At 39.5% G+C, this 16618-nt stretch overlaps 1 protein-coding gene across 1 annotated transcript; it reads left to right on the top strand.

The window, feature by feature from the left end:
• The first annotated feature begins 14956 nt into the window (after window positions 1–14956).
• Window positions 14957–16132, top strand: LOC136880854 (multiple inositol polyphosphate phosphatase 1-like). Its single transcript, XM_067153395.2, has one exon. It carries the CDS (start codon window positions 14957–14959, stop codon window positions 16130–16132), a length of 1176 nt encoding a protein of 391 aa, XP_067009496.2.
• Window positions 16133–16618: the final 486 nt, after the last annotated feature.

Genomic DNA, 16618 nt, shown 5'->3' with positions numbered 1-16618 from the left:
ATTGATTGATTGATTGATTGATTGATTGATTGATTGATTGATTGATTGATTGATTGATTGATTGATTGATTGATTGATTGATCTGCAATAATCAATGACCAATCGCCGCTTGTGTTTTTCTTCACACGTGACATAGGTCTGGGATCGCCAAGGTGACTGACTGGGTTCTATTACACCTTCTTTAAGTAGTTTCCTCACGTTCTCTTCTATAAATTTAGAACCGGAACTCACAATGACAAGAACGGTTTGCACTCTGGCAATACGTACTTGCAGCGAAGCAGGTTTCCCCATAGCGGTAGTATGACAAACCGAGAGAGCCTTAGGACCCACAAATTCCAATTCCAGTCGGCAATGTAGATTCGTTAGTTCCCTCCCTACTATTACGTCAGAACATAAATGTGGTGAAAGTAATGGCATGTGGCCTCCGGAGAGGTCTAGTGCAGTTTTTCGAATCGACACCGTGTAGGTGACCTGCGTGTCTGAGGATGCGGTCCTACGTGAGAAATTCTGATTATGAAGATAGCACAAATACACAACCCCGAAGTCAGAGGAATTAACTAAAGAGAGTTAAAATCTCCATCCCGGACAAGAATTGAAGCCGGAACCCCTTTGTCTAAAGGCCAGGACGCTAACCATTTAGCCATGGAGCTAGAATATAATAATAATAATAATAATAATAATAATAATAATAATAATAATAATAATAATAATAATAATAATACAGACAGTGGAATGATTTCGTGCATCCGAACAAGTCGAGGTGCGCAGAGCATTTACCTAGAGTCAATGAACGGTAAGAAGTAGATACCGTCATTACCTCTTCTCATTTAGAATAATAATAATAATAATAATAATAATAATAATAATAATAATAATAATAACAATGGCCCCAGCTACTGTTTATTTGCAGGCTTTGTTTAATGCAGGTCTAGTCTTCCATTCTAACTCGATTTGGTCTTGGATTAATATTTATTTATTTATTTATTTATTTATTTATTTATTTATTTATTTATTTATTTATTTATTTATTTATTTATTTATTTATTTATTTTTGTTATGTTAAATAAATTGTAAAACGACTTAAGACTGCATTGTAAAACAAAGAGGTTTTATTTCACATAACAACTGATTTCTCAATAATAGCATAGAAGTTAGGCAAGGAGTAATAAATAAAAATAAAGCACCCCCTTGGTGATGAAGCATCATCGGTTATAATCTAAGAATATTAATTGTCAAAGAAGATAATACCACAGTAATACTCAACACGACTCTCACATCAGTTCAATCAATTCTCACTCTAATATCTGGAGTGAAGCACAATAAGAAAAGAACCAACCATATGCTTAGGAAACAAATTAGTGGTAGATTCAGGCGTTTGCACGCTAATTGGGTTAGATTTTATTACAGGCTAATGGTACCCGAGCGCTGAAAGTTCATTAAGTCTGATTATATGAAGCTCTTTCCTTTCTATTTTGCATAAAATTACAGCGTAACTGGTGTAGTTTTGTTTGACCTTTAATGGAATAAAGGAAAATATCTCCGCTGTATTGACCGACTAGCTGTGAGGACCTCTCCCGGCAAGACTGCATGGACAGTTAAGAGGTAAGTCATTGCAAGAGGTTTAGAAAAAATACCAAACTTTTAGGTAGCTTACCTTCAGCCTAACTAGCTTTGTCTCCTTCGAAGTACTCCTCTATTAACTGAACGTTCCCAACATCGTTTCCACTTACGGAGACAAACCTAGTAGACAATTTGGGTGATCGCGGGAAGTTATACCTAAGATTTTAGTTTGATCTCTTCTGTTGACAGAAACTGCTGTCCCTTCAGGGTTAATTTTAGTTTTGAAAATAGAATATAGTCTTCAGAGGCTATATTAAGTAAATAGGGTGGATGGCGAAGAACAGTTATAGTAATGTTGGAAAAAAATGTATCTCAAATCAATAGCGATATGTGAGCTCGTGCTTTGTCTTGGTGGAGACTTTAGTCTTATCTTCTTCCCACACGTTTCAAGAGTTATACCAGCAGTTTATCGTTTAACTCTTATATAGGAATTCATGGTGCACTACACCGTGATAAAAAAGAAAAGGAAGAAAGCAAGACCGTCAACAATGCTTTCTTCGGCAGAGGCGATTTTTCTGTTAATTTTGTATGAACATCTATACGATTGCTTCATCCTCTGAAAGAAAATATCTTCAATAGTGAAGAAATCCCGCTTTGCTTTACTTTTATGGACATTGTGATTTTTGAAAAATATGGGAAGATTTTTTTAAAGTCTAATAATCAGTCGCGTTATATATATTTTCATATTAATACCAGCGGTATTGTACACACGGGCAAACTTTCAAGAAATTAACTCTAATAGTAACAGATATATTGAATATTTTCTGAAATATGCATTCCTTTGGGTATGAAATCCCTTAAAGGGAAGTACAACTAGTTATCTTCCTCTCCTAATCCTAATCATAGAGATAAGATGAAGAGTTAACGATATTTCCGATGAATCATGTAATTTATATCACTTTCATTGAGAGCATAGCTCCTCCCTCTGTGGTTCACTCAGCCAGTGACAAATATGAAAAATGAAAATCCTCAGTCATTCGATCAGGTCAGGAATCTAGCGGCGAGGATAGGAATTGTGCCGGCTGCCGAAGCTTGTCGCGCTCCTCTGAGGCAATGATAAATGAATGACAGATGAAATGAAATGATATTGGAGAGTGTCGCAGGAATAAAAGATGACAGGGAAAACGGGTGTACCCGAAGGAAAACCTGTCCCTCCTCCACTTTGTCCAGCACAAATCTCACATGGAGTGATCGGAATTGGAACCAAGGAACACAGCGGTGAGAGGCCGGCGTGCTGCTGCCTGAGCCATAAAGGCCTACTAGATGGCAGAATGAACTGAACCTCTCTTAGGCATCTATGGCTGAGTTTTGATTATTGTTGTCGATTAAACACCTATTGTGTCACCAGAGATTTTTTACATGTAGACATCTACGACGACATGGAGTGTCCAATGAAGGTTTTTCCGCCCTTCAAAAATCCTACTATCTCCACCCGGTTTGAATACGCTATCTTGTGGTCCAGAAACCGACACTATCACTTATTATTAATTATAAATAATAACAATATTAATATCATATTAATTATAATATTATAATTTGAGAAGAAATTTGTATAATTGAATTGTGCATACCTTCGATTTGAACTTACTCTTTGCCACTGTATCTCAGCTTTTGACCGTCCAGCAAAGATCTGGTCCGGCAGAACACGTAAATCGGAATAAAACAAAACTTCAAAACTTGGAAATCGACAGAATGGCAGCCTAAAAGACACCAAATTAAGATTCCTGCAATCAATAGATGAGGCTACAATATATGATCATAGTTTTGAAGATGATGATGATGATAATGATGATGATGATGATGACGGTTACAAGTAAAATGTACATTTTACCATTAAAACTTAAAACATGCATTTTCCCGCAAACCGCATTTGTATGCACTATGAAACATCGGTAGAAATGTCTGTGAAGTAGTCTTAACAAAGTATATACCGGTAACTGCCGCATAAAACGATAGTCACCGGGCGAGTTGGTCGTGGGGTTAGGAGCGCGCAGCTGTGAGCTTGCATCCGGGAGATAGTGGGTTCGAATTCCACTGTCGGTAGCCCTGAAGAGGGTTTTCCGTGATTTCCCTTTTTCACACCAAGCAAGTGCTGGGGCTGTACCTTAATTAAGGCCACGGCCGCTTCCTTCCCATTCCTAGGACTTTTCAATTCTATCGTCGCCATAAGACCTATCTAAGTCGGTGCGACGTAAAGAAAAATAGCAACAACAAAAAACGATAGTCGTTGCGCGGGTGTGAAAATCTTGACAGCCGGGCTGAATTAATACAATTTCGCTTACAAATCTGAGCTGCAATCATAATTTACTGAGAGCATGAATAATACTCTTTATCATAGAGGTAGGGTTTTCCGCCTAAAGCTTTGGTTACAACAAAGTGAACTTTCTCATTCACCAAGTTACGTCCATATAGGAGAGAAGGAGATTATTCCTAACAACCTGAGGATTACATACAAGTCTCTAGCTCAGGGAAGATTAAAGTGGAAGAGTTTGAAAATAAGGTTCCTGTAATATACTTTGTCGAAGAAATCTCATATGAAAAATGGTAACGACCCATGCAACACAAAACTAATTTTGTGAACGGGAAAGTCTGCGTGTGTTAGTCGCTAAAAAGATGTTATTTAATATCTGCAACCTACGAACGCAAAATTGCCTCTAAACTTTAAACTCAGTAGCAAGGGCTCAATCAAATGATCGAGGGAATGAATCTTCTGGTATTAAAAAAAAAAAAAAAGAATTCTCTGCATTTCCTAAATATTTTAATCCACGAGAGCTTACAATGCACCACGTTTGTTAGGAATCACAATTTCATTTCCAAATAAAACATCACAAACCGGGCGAGTTGACCGTGCGGTCAGAGCCGCGCAGCTGTGAGCTCGCATCCGGGAGATAGTGGGTTTGAACCCCACTGTCGGCAGCCCTGAAGATGGTTTTCCGTGGTTTCCCATTTTCACACCAGGCAAATGCTGGGGCTGTACCTTAATTAAGGCCATGGCCGCTTCCTTCCCATTCCAAGACCTTTCCTTTTCCATGGTCGCCATAAGACCTATTTGTGTCGGTGCGACGTAAAGCAAATAGCAAAAAGAAAACATCACACATTAATGGGATTCCACGAAAATAAATTTAGCCCCATTTTAAATGATAGATAACGTCTATATAGCACGTGGCAGAATCCAAGGAGATGAAATTAAAACTCTGGGATATGCAGAGAGTAGACTAGACTAGACTAGACTAGACTAGAGTAGAGCAGAGTATACTAGACTAGACTAGACTAGACTAGAGTAGAGCAGAGTATAACTTACTAGATTAGACTAGAGTAGAGTAGAGCAGAGTATATTAGACTAGAGTAGAGTGGAGCAGAGTATACTAGACTAGACTAGAGTAGAGCAGAGTAGACTATACTAGACTAGACTAGACTAGACTAGAGCACAGTATACTAGACTAGACTAGACTAGAGTAGAGTAGAGCAGAGTATACTAGACTAGACTAGAGTAGAGCAGAGTATACTAGACTAGACTAGAGTAGAGTAGAGCAGAGTATACTAGACTAGACTAGAGTAGAGTAGAGTAGAGTAGAGTAGAGTAGAGTAGACTGGACTAGACTAGAGCAGAGTATACTAGACTAGACTAGAGTAGAGTAGACTAGACTAGACTAGACTAGAGCAGAGTAGAGCAGAGTATACTAGACTAGACTAGAGTAGAGTAGACTAGACTAGACTAGAGTATAGCAGAGTATACTAGACTAGACTAGAGTAGAGCAGAGTATACTAGACTAGACTAGAGTAGAGCAGAGTATACCAGACTAGAGTAGAGTAGAGTAGAGTTTGCAGATCTGGAGAAATTGCTGAATTGCATGGATACAGTAAGTTAAGTTATTGGAAAATGAGTAGAAGATGTAAATAAATAAATCTAAAACAAAAGTAATGGAGTGCAGTCGAGTTAGGTGATGCAGAAAATATGAGATTAGGAAATGAAGTCCTGAAGGAAGTAGATGAATATTGTTACTAGGGTAGTAGAATAACTAACGATGGCAGAAGTTGTGGTTTAACATCGCACTAACCCATCGAAGATGGCATAAGTAAAGAGGGCATAGCATACAGACTAGCACAAAGAAGGAAGGCATTTCTTAAGAAAAAACCTTACTCACTTCGAACACTGATGTAGGAAAATATATTTTTGAAGATTGATAATTGGAGCATGTGACATGGGCAATAAATAGTTCAGAAATAAGGGGAAGGGGAGCTTTTGAAATGTGGTGTTACAGAAGAATGCTGAAGGTGAGATGGATAGATCGATTCACAAATGAAGAGAGAGTAAATCGAATTAATGAGAAGAGAACCATTTTGAGAAATTTGACCATATGAAGAGATAGAATGACAGGACACATCTTAAGACATCCAGGACTTGTTCAGTTAGTTGTTGAGGGAAGTGTAAGCGGTAAGAAGGATGGAGGTAGGCCAAGGCATGAATGTGACAAACAGATTAGAGTAGATGTAGAATGTAGACCTAGTAGTTATATAGAAATAAAAAGGCATAAGATAGGGGGTCATGAAGAGCTGCATCAAACCTGTCTATGGACTATAATCGAAACAACCATATTTAAAACTGCCAGGACATGTGAATCTCCTACAGTAATGGAGTAGACCATACAAGCAGCGACTCACCGCCGAGTGTTGAGCGGCGGAAAATAACTCGACACCTTAAGAGAGCCAACAGTCCCTCAGAAGAGGAAATACCTCTGAAACTCATCAGGTGGTTGTAAGTAGGACAGCTGTTCTCCAGAATGGGAGCGGCCCTTTAGAACCCATCGAATGTTGGCGTCAGGAAGGGCATGCGGTCATAAAACTTTGCTCTAAAATCAACCACGCCATGACAAATAATTCGAGATTAATTAATAAAGTTACGAATTTCCCTGGAAGTGGCGAGCACCTAGAACCCCCTAAAGATGTGAGAAATGGGTGACGGGTACCGCAAGAACAACGACTGCAGTTCAAGAAGGTAGTGGGTTTTGATATACAGTAATAGAGAGAAGTTGTACAGAATAACATGCTGGCTGAGGGTCTGAACAAAGAGGACATGACAGACGGGATAAGATGGAAGACAATGCTTATGACACCCAACCTCAAACAAGGGATAACAAGGGTGAAGAAGAACAAGATCAAGCGGTATATTTCAAAATAACTCCCTGTCTAGATCAAAGGTACAATAGTGTCGACTTCCGAATCCTAAATTCGTGGGTTCGAAAGCGGTCGGATTATTTTAAAATTAGCATTTGCTTTACGTTGCACCGACACAGAAAAGTCTTACGGCGACGATGGGAAAGGAAAGGGCTGGGAGTGCGACGGAAACGATCGTGGCCTTGATGGTACAGCCCCAGCGTTTGCCAGATGTGAAAATGGAAAACCACGGAGGGCCATCTTCAGGGCTGCCTACCAGTGGGGTTATAATAATAATAATAATAATAATAATAATAATAATAATAATAATAATAATAATAATAATAATAATAATAATAATAATAATATTTTTATGTCCCACTAACTACTTTTTGACGGTTTTCGGAGAGGCCGAGGTGCAGAAATGTTGCCCCGCAGGAGTTCTTTGACGTACCAATAAATCTACCGACACGAGGCCGACGTCTTTGAGCACCTCCAAATACCACCGGCCTGAGCCTGTCGGAAGGCCACCGCCTCAACCACCTGAGCCACTCAGCCCGGCACAGTGGCGTTCAAACCCGCTATCTCCCGAATGCAAGCTGACAGCTACGTGACCAAAATCTCGTAGCCACTCGCTCAGTGATTTACGGATAAATGCTGGTAAAATTGTATGATCTCAATGTTGTTGAGTGTGGGCTAGGATCGAATATGTGTTCTTATTTTTGGCGGGTTATCTTTAGACGATACAATACTACCATTATTACACTCAGGAAACATAACTTTTCTTCTTCACAGAAATTATGAATGTTATTTTATCTAGAATTTACGGTAGGTTTTCTGCTATCTCACTGCAGACAGCAAACTACGCGAAAGACAATGGTGGGCCATGGCTCAAGTCGGTTGCCATGTTGGATTCTGCATTACGGTTTGTATATACAATGTAGTTGGTCTTGGCTGGTTCATAATGTCTTCTGTTTATTCCTTACTTCATTGGTGGTGATTGAGAATCAACGACATTAAAAATATAGACTGCTAATCTGAATTGAATGTCGGATTGGTGATACAAAACTAGAACAGGTCGATAATTTCAAGTATTTAGGTTGTGTGTTCTCCCAGGATGGTAATATAGTAAGTGAGATTGAATCTAGGTGTCGTAAAGCTAATGCAGTGAGCTCACAGTTGCGATCCACAGTATTCTGTAAGAAGGAAGTCAGCTCCCAGACGAAACTATCTTTACATCGGTCTGTTTTCAGACCAACTTTGCTTTACCGGAGCGAAAGCTGGGTGGACTCAGGATATCTTATTCATAAGTTAGAAGTAACAGACATGAAAGTAGCAAGAATGATTACTTGTACAAACAGGTGGGAACAATGGCAGGAGGGCACTCGGAATGAGGAGATAAAGGCTAATTTAGGAATTAACTCGATGGATGAAGCTGTATGCATAAACCGGCTTCGGTGGTGGGGTCATGTGAGGCGAATGGAGGAGGATAGGTTACCTAGGAGAATAATGGACTCTGCTATGGAGGTTAAAAGAAGTAGAGGGAGACCAAGACGACGATGGTTAGACTCGGTTTCTAACGATTTAAAGATAAGAGGTATAGAACTAAATGAGGCCACAACACTAGTTGCAAATCGAGGATTGTGGCGACGTTTAGTGAATTCTCAGAGGCTTGCAGACTGAACGCGGAAAGGCATAACAGTCTATAATGATAATGTATGTATGTATGTATGTATTTATGTATGTATGTATGTATGTATGTATGCTAATCTGATGGCCATCTTTGAATCTACTTGAACCACTGGCAGCCATGACACTTGAAGGCAAAACATATGCTTATTTCCTCTGAATCTCCCATAGAAACGAGCTGGAGAAGTTGTTACGTGATGGAGTACGGTCTTTGAGAATTACTCACTCAATCACTACTCAGTCACTACTGATCTGCATTTAGGGCAGTCGCCCAGGTGGCAGATTCCCTATCTGTTGTTTTCCTAGCCTTCTCTTAAATGATTGCAAAGAAATTGGAAATTTATTGAACATCTCCCTTGGTAAGTTATTCCAATCCCTAACTCCCCTTCAGGTGTGCAAGGTAAAATAAATAAATAAATAAATAAATAAATAAATAAATGTAGGCTATGAATTCAGTACTATGAAGTCAGACGAGGTTTAACCAAGAGAGGTCCGGTAGAAATATTAAAGTGGTAAAGCTGGTAGGATACCGTATGTGGAAGGAATGCTACACTCAGCCAGGGGTCCGGTGGTCTCAACTTTAGAATCTGGGGTTACCCCATTTAGTGGCCCCTTACGACAGGCAGAGGATGCCGTAGAGATTTTGTAGATCGCAACCAACGGATGTATGTGCTGCTTGTTGTACAGCAGTTCTTTAGCCGTAAATAGCAAAAAGTATAAAACATAACAAACCAGACCAAGAAGCAAAATTCAAAAATTATACCAGAATGACACTGAAGGTATGTCATGAAAAGGCAGTGGTGTGAATTCCTCAATGAACTGCTGTACGTATAACATGTCTTTCTGTAGTGAATGACTTTATTGTTAGGGCATGACGCCGAATTATCCATCCTTCTACATACGCAATTCTTGTTTTAACCAAGCAAATGCTCACCATATTCACTGCGCTTATTTCATTATAACATAAATGCAACATTAAGCATGTTTGAAAATGGCGTGTTTATTTTTAAATAAATCTTTAATTTTGCAATAACAATCTCATAAATTCATTGAACTGATACGGGCTAACTGTCAAGACCAAGAAGTGGCAGCCGCTATGACAGTTACAGGCAAAAGTTAATTCGCTGTGCTTCAACCAGGGGCGCTGTAACGAGTATGTTTATCAATCCATATCTTTCATGTCGTTGTTGAGAATAATATTGCGTTTTTCACGACTGTCAACGAAAAATTACTTTACATAATAATACAAGCAAATACGTCGTTTCCCTATAAGCAGCTATAACTTTTGTTTACGCTATATACAAGGCAGAGAAATAGGAGTGCTTTTGCCTTCAAAACATGGTCCACGGCCGACTTGATGTGTTGCTCTAGCTCGCAGCATCAACGAGCTAGAATAACATAGAGAGGCGGAAGCGCTGCCTGGGTGAACCTAATAGAACGAACGTCCGCCATGTTTCCTGTTGTCACACAAGCAAGGGGGCATGGCCTTTAAATGACGAAAAGTGTAGAAAATGCGCATTTTAGAATCGCTGGGGAGAATTAAAGTCCGTTGCCGAAAGCTTGAAGCATGAAAGCGAATACCGCCACTTCATCATATTGCGGCGCGAGGCCAACATCACGATCAGTTGATTGTAGGGTAGTTCGAAATCATCTCACAGTGACATACGAATAGGCCTCGAAATCGGAACAAGAGCGTTACCCTGCTTGGCTGTTGTGGTTAAGCGTAAATTAGAATAAAAACGATGGACATAAATATTTATGACAGGAAACCTTAAAATCATAGGGACCTGTAATATGTTACAACCTCATTCTGTTAATATTTTTTAAAATTATTGCATCCTCATGAGTACTGTGTTCCTTTCTTAATCTGTTTACCCTCCCGGGTTGGTTTTTCCCACGGACTCAGCGACGGATCCCACCTCTACCACCTCAAGGACAGTGTTCTGGAGCGTGAGACATTGGGTCGGAAGATACAACTGTGAGGGAGGGCTGCACCTGCTATGCTGAACAGGGGCCTTGTGGGGGGGAGAAGGAGGCGGCCGTGGCCTTAAGTTAGGTACCATCCCGGCATTTGCCTGGAGGAGAAGTGGGAAACCACGGAAAATCACTTCGAGGATGGCTGAGGTGGGAGTCGAACCCACTTCTACTCAGTTGACCTCCCCAGGCTGATAGAATCCCGTTACAGCCATCGTGCTCCTTTTCAAATTTCGTGGCGGAGCTGGGAATCGAACCCGGGCTTCCAGGGGTGGCAGCTGCTCACGCTAACCAGTGCACCACAGAGGCGGCCCATGAATACTTTACCACAATAATCGTTTAGTGTAATTATTTATTATAATATAGGGGGATATCATGTTTCTCCCATTACCAAATCATACTGGGATTACTAGCTTGAAAGTTGTCCATTATGAAGTGTGGCGTAGTTTTAAAAACCAAGGCAACAGACATCTACAATAAAGGCTGTATACATTTCAAAAATAGCAGTAAAATGCTGTATTTATCATACTTGGTGTACGTTTGAACGAAATAAGTGATTTTTTGTGGTTACGTTTTCTTGGTGGTGGGCGTTCCATTTCCTTTATTTGTAAATGTGAATGAAAATTAAATGGGGCTGGAAATGTACAGAGCATAAGCAACTGAATTGAGTGGGATACCATTTATCTCTTTTCGCCCTCACAACGCATTGTTCAGTTAATTCCTTGTTCTTTAAACGAAATCTGAAACAAAATTCGACAAATAATTACCGTGGCTATCCGTACTTTCGCTAAGTAAACAATAAAATGGATTTAATTACAAACAGAAATTACAAAAAGGAATCTCGGCTATAATTCAGTAATACTTACTTAAAGTACGATATATCCTTGTTTTTATTACTCCGATTAGTACAACCATACGCTGAGCTTACGGCTGGCATTCTTGAAAGCGAGAATCTATCTTTTCACTTCTTAAAACTTAGGGAATTAAATTGGCAAGCACGATCTCCCTGTCACCTCAACATATGCTCTCGCGCCAATTCGCTTTGTTTTGACAACCGTTAACATGGCTGCCCCTTATCAACTTGCTTCAAGCAGGGAGCGCTGATGTCAGGTATACAGCCCCTCTATGTTATTCTAGCTCGTTGTGCAGCATAGATATCTAACCGTGCAGGGTCCACCGCCTTCTCAATCTCTATATACTGCCTGTTCTGTGCCACGAGAATTGCGTTTACAGCGACATTGCAGATGGCAGCACTTACCGCACCCAGAGCACATGTTGGTTAAATGAGAGTTGGTCCGTAACACCAATATTAAATGAACATGTTACTAACTGAGAAGATAATGCACATGGCAGAAACTACCATTTCACATTTGAGCTTGGCTTAAGATATAGAAACGTAAAATATGTAAAATCTTACCAGTTACAGTAGATATATTAGGATCATCCTATGCTGCATTGTACACACAAATTTCAGAATTTTCTCGACACGAGTAACGGAGCACCTTTTCAGTCCTTTTCTTACTGTTACTTACCAGCAGTGGACGCAAAAAAATTCTATCACTATTTTGCTGACCCTTTATTCATGACCAGTTTTCAGGATACGTTTTATAGCACATAAAGCAGTGCGTGCGTTCGTCATGTCATTACATCCACCACCCCATCTCACTGAACTAAATAGAGCTTCTATTGCGTCTGCAGAAAATCATCTTGTAAGAACATAAAATAACCGATTTTGTAACAGATAAGACATACATTCCACTATAGATTTCACAGTTAGCGAAACAACATCTGCCGTCTCATTAGTCAGACACTTCCGTTTTTCACGTTTTGATTCCAACCGAATTATTTTAACGTACTCGATGAAATCATCATTCAACCATTGTAAGTATGTTATCTGCTGGTGAATACAAATGCACACAATCTGGATTGTTTTGCCGAAAGGCGTTACAGTAATCATTTCTGAACTAGGATAGATCGAAGACTTCTAAGCCTTTAACGAGGAAGTAGACAGTAGGACTAGAGAACTTCTTTGAAAGTCGGATTACAAGAAAACACAACAGTTTATTCGCGAGAGCAGATTTTACAATATCTGTGCTGCATACACCTTCAATTATAGCGGCAGAACAAAAGCTTCACTGTTCCGATTTCCAAAAGACCTAATATTAAGATAAACTGGTTAGGTGCATTCATAGGGAAAATATCGAACCAATTGATACTAGTGGTGTGTGCATTAATCATTTTGATATCAAATTTATTGTTAGGGAAGATATTAAAGCCGTAAAAGGTGTTGTTTCAGTTCGGGTGCAACGCAAACTTCCGAAGTTACCTAATTATGCCTATCCTAGAATGTTCCCAAGTCAACCAACGTACCTAATTACAAAATTAAATCAGTCCCGGAAAAAAACGAAAACTCGTGACCCAGAGTTACGACTGAGATATGAAGATCATTTTAAACGGATACAAGAATGATGCAATTGAATAATTTTCAGTGGTACGTAAACGAAACCTAACCCCACACCTCGTTAGTTGAAATGGTTACCGCTATTCTTTATAAATTTCAAGAGGGTGGTATGCCATCAATTCCGGTGAGTTTCAAGGTGACTAGAGCTTTGTATGTTCAAGGTTATTATACAAATATCACTGTACTTACTCAACATTCAGGTGGATTTTGGAGAGAAATGTATTTGTTTTCATGTTTTACACTTGTGGTTAACAATTATGTTGCATGGTATTTCATGTAAGGTTAATAATGTTATTCGTTGATATCTATTTATCTTATTTGCTGTCCGGAGTTTCCTACGTGTGTGTGTTTTTCAATCTGACTTTGATAAATTCTCCCTTCATTATTTTCTCACTGAAATTACAATTAGATTTACAATAGAACTATGTGATAACGTTGCTTCTGGTGCACAATTATTCATATTTTAAGTTAATGAGTTACATTTCATGACGTTCGACTTGTGATGTTTTCTTTAGGTGACTCAGAATAAACAAGGTTCAATCTTCCCCGTAACTACAGAACACCTCTCATGTCACCCACCGATGTCCGCCATGCTTTCTCTGGGTTACGGTAGCTGGCCTTAGCCTGTGTATACAGACCGTTGCCTACGCTATAATACATTTGCATTTTAATGCAGTTTAAGTTTCTTAATACATGACAGGAAATCATTAATTAACCAACTGAGGAGTTCATCTTCAGTACTAAAAGTTTTTTTTTTTTTTGCTAGTGACTTACATCGCACCGACACAGATAGGTATTATGGCGACGATGGGATAGGAAAGGCTTAGGAGTTGGAAGGAAGCGGCCTTGGCCTTAATTAAGGTACAGCCCCAGCATTTGCCTGGTGTCAAAATGGGAAACCACAGAAAACCATCTTCAGGGCTGCCGACAGTGGGATTCGAACCCACTATCTCCCGGATGCAAGCTCACAGCCGCGCTCCCCTAACCGTACGACCAACTCGCCCGGTTAAAAGATGTTCGTTTGTTCTCGTTCCTGAATATGTCCCATGTGAGGTGTTGCAGACGTTATGCGCATTGAACAATTTAATAAAATGCTCCATAAAACAAATGGCTTATTTTAAACTGTATTTTATGCTCTCGGGACAAAACCACCTCCATACTTTACAAACCAGAGATTGTTTCAGGGGAAAATACAATATTTTTAGCTCTTGCTACATTCATTTTCGTGAAATTTGTTGGGCAAATTATTTTCCCCGTTGGTTTACTAATTTAAGATTTCTGAGTTTGAAGATGCCTCTCAAATGATTGCCGGTCACGGTAGCATAGTTCAAAAAAAATTCCAGTGACAAATTTTGGGATCGCCCGATTCTTATGACGTAACTCGGATCAAAACTTAGGAACATTCACTGGAAACTTGTGAAACGAAATTCCACTGCCTTTAATTTCTCGTGAATAAACCATGACTGGAACTGCGAATGCTTAACATCAGACAAATACATAATACATTCACAACCAACTCAGTTAATGAACACGTTTAAAGGCGCGAGCCTGGTCGACAGGGGGCAAGATAGCGATCCTAGCGGCCCGGCATTGAACTTCAGTGTAACCACATCCATAGCGTTTTACGGGCTCTATTTCCAGGCCTTGTATTATAACGTAGGCAACGATACAGACCTTGGGGACGTGGGCTGGTACAAGCAGGATGCAGAACTCTAATGCCACCCGTATTTCTTGTCCTTCCCGGCCTTGTAATCTCGTGGACAACCAAGGAACTTAGAATACTCTGTGTACAACGATATAGCAGAGTTCTTTGACTATTTCTGACGATTTCCCTTATATGATCCTTGGATCAGATGACAACAGTAATATGTGTGTTTTGTGTTTAATATGTCGAGAAACATACACCTACTTATTCATATTTGTATAATATTTATCAACATCTATATTATTTCAACAACAAAACCGGAGTGTCACAAAAGATTCGTCGGCTTTGACCAACACTTAGGTACAATTTCTCCTTACAAACGAACGGATAATTTTCCAACATATCCTTGGCACATGAAAGAAGGGTGTCAGTTTGAAAAGATATGGATGATGGTTCGCCATGGAACTAGAAATCCGAACTCGAAAATAATCCACAAGATGAGGGAGCGTTTGCCGCAACTGAGAGATTTAATTCTCGAAAATTCACCTCAGGGAGGAGAAATTGGTTTGTGTGAGGAAGATATGAAGGCATTAAGATCATGGACAAACGAACTGGAGGACATGGATGAGAAAATGCTTACAGCTTCAGGAGAAGAAGAAATGATAGAACTTGCAGAACGTTTCCAGGCGCGTTTTCCAGACCTTTTCCCTGAAAGCTATTCCAATTCAACTTTCTTGTTCCGTTATACAGCCACTCAACGTACCTCTGCTAGTGCCAGAGCTTTCACTGTGGGCTTATTCGGAAGGAAAATGAGCTATCGAGTATGGTATCCCCCAGCTGTGAAGAGAGATCCTGTCTTGAGGTTTTACAAACTATGTAAGCGATGGAAGGAACAAGTTCGTGATAATCCAGAAGCTTTGAGCGAGCAAAAGAAATTTGAAGCAGGTTCTGAAATGCAACGGACGCTGATAAATGTTAGTGGGCGTTTGAACCTGAACTTTACATTATCTCTGGAAGATGTACGACTCATGTACTTAACGTGTGCTTTTGAAACTGCTTGGTATCGCTGGAAGAAATCTCCCTGGTGTGCAGCATTTTCAGAAGAAAATTTCAAGGTTCTTGAGTTTGCTGAGGACTTAAATTCTTACTGGGTTGACGGATATGGTTATAACCTCACCTACGAACAAGCGTGTCCTGCTGTTACAGACATGGCAACACATATTATACCAGTTTTGTCCAAACAAGATACACCACGAACAGTAGTTTATTTTACTCACTCGGGAACGCTCTTAAAGATTCTATCACGTTTGGGACTTTATAAAGACACCGACATGCTAAAACACAGTCTCTACCAATCCCTTCATTCACGGTTATGGAGAGTCAGCAAGATAGATACATTTGGCACAAACTTGGCCTTTATATTATATAAATGTGATGATGGATATCATGTTCTCACGATGCATCAAGAAGAAATAGTGCGTATTCCTGGGTGCGAAGAACATCAAGAACTTTGCCCTCTGGATTTATTTTCTAAAAGTATCCAAGACTATATTGATGGGTGCAATTTCGAATTACTGTGTTATTCCTGACTCATTCGGTATCTGTCCATTTGGTAAACTTTATCCGTTACCAACTTCCATGACGCATACACTCACTGCAATATTTTAACTGAGAAATCTCACTCTAGAAGATGTGCTGCTGAGTGAAGCTTTCTTGTGATACGAATGTATATGAAAGCAATAAAGGCATAAACAAATGGTTGACTCAGAAAGACAGTACTTGTGCAATTCGGTGTTATTTATTTCAGCAAATGTGAAGTAGAATCATGTACCAACTAATGAATTCATGATGGTAAGAAATATGCTTATCTATATACTGTCCTTTGTGGCAACCATTGAAAACTAATAAGTGTAACTGCTGAATAGGCTATATTTTAATTTGTAATGTAATTTTATAAATTAGGATACGTACATATAGTATAAAACATTGAAATGAATTAACCGTATTATAGAATGATTATCGAGGACACATACAGTATGATTTTGTACTGGAATAATAGATTATATTGTAATCTG

The sequence above is a fragment of the Anabrus simplex genome, chromosome 9, assembly GCF_040414725.1.
Source record: "Anabrus simplex isolate iqAnaSimp1 chromosome 9, ASM4041472v1, whole genome shotgun sequence".
In the NCBI taxonomy this organism is placed as follows: Eukaryota; Metazoa; Arthropoda; class Insecta; order Orthoptera; family Tettigoniidae; genus Anabrus; species Anabrus simplex.
Note: the sequence above shows the minus strand (reverse complement) of the source record. Positions and strands in the feature narration are given on the sequence as shown.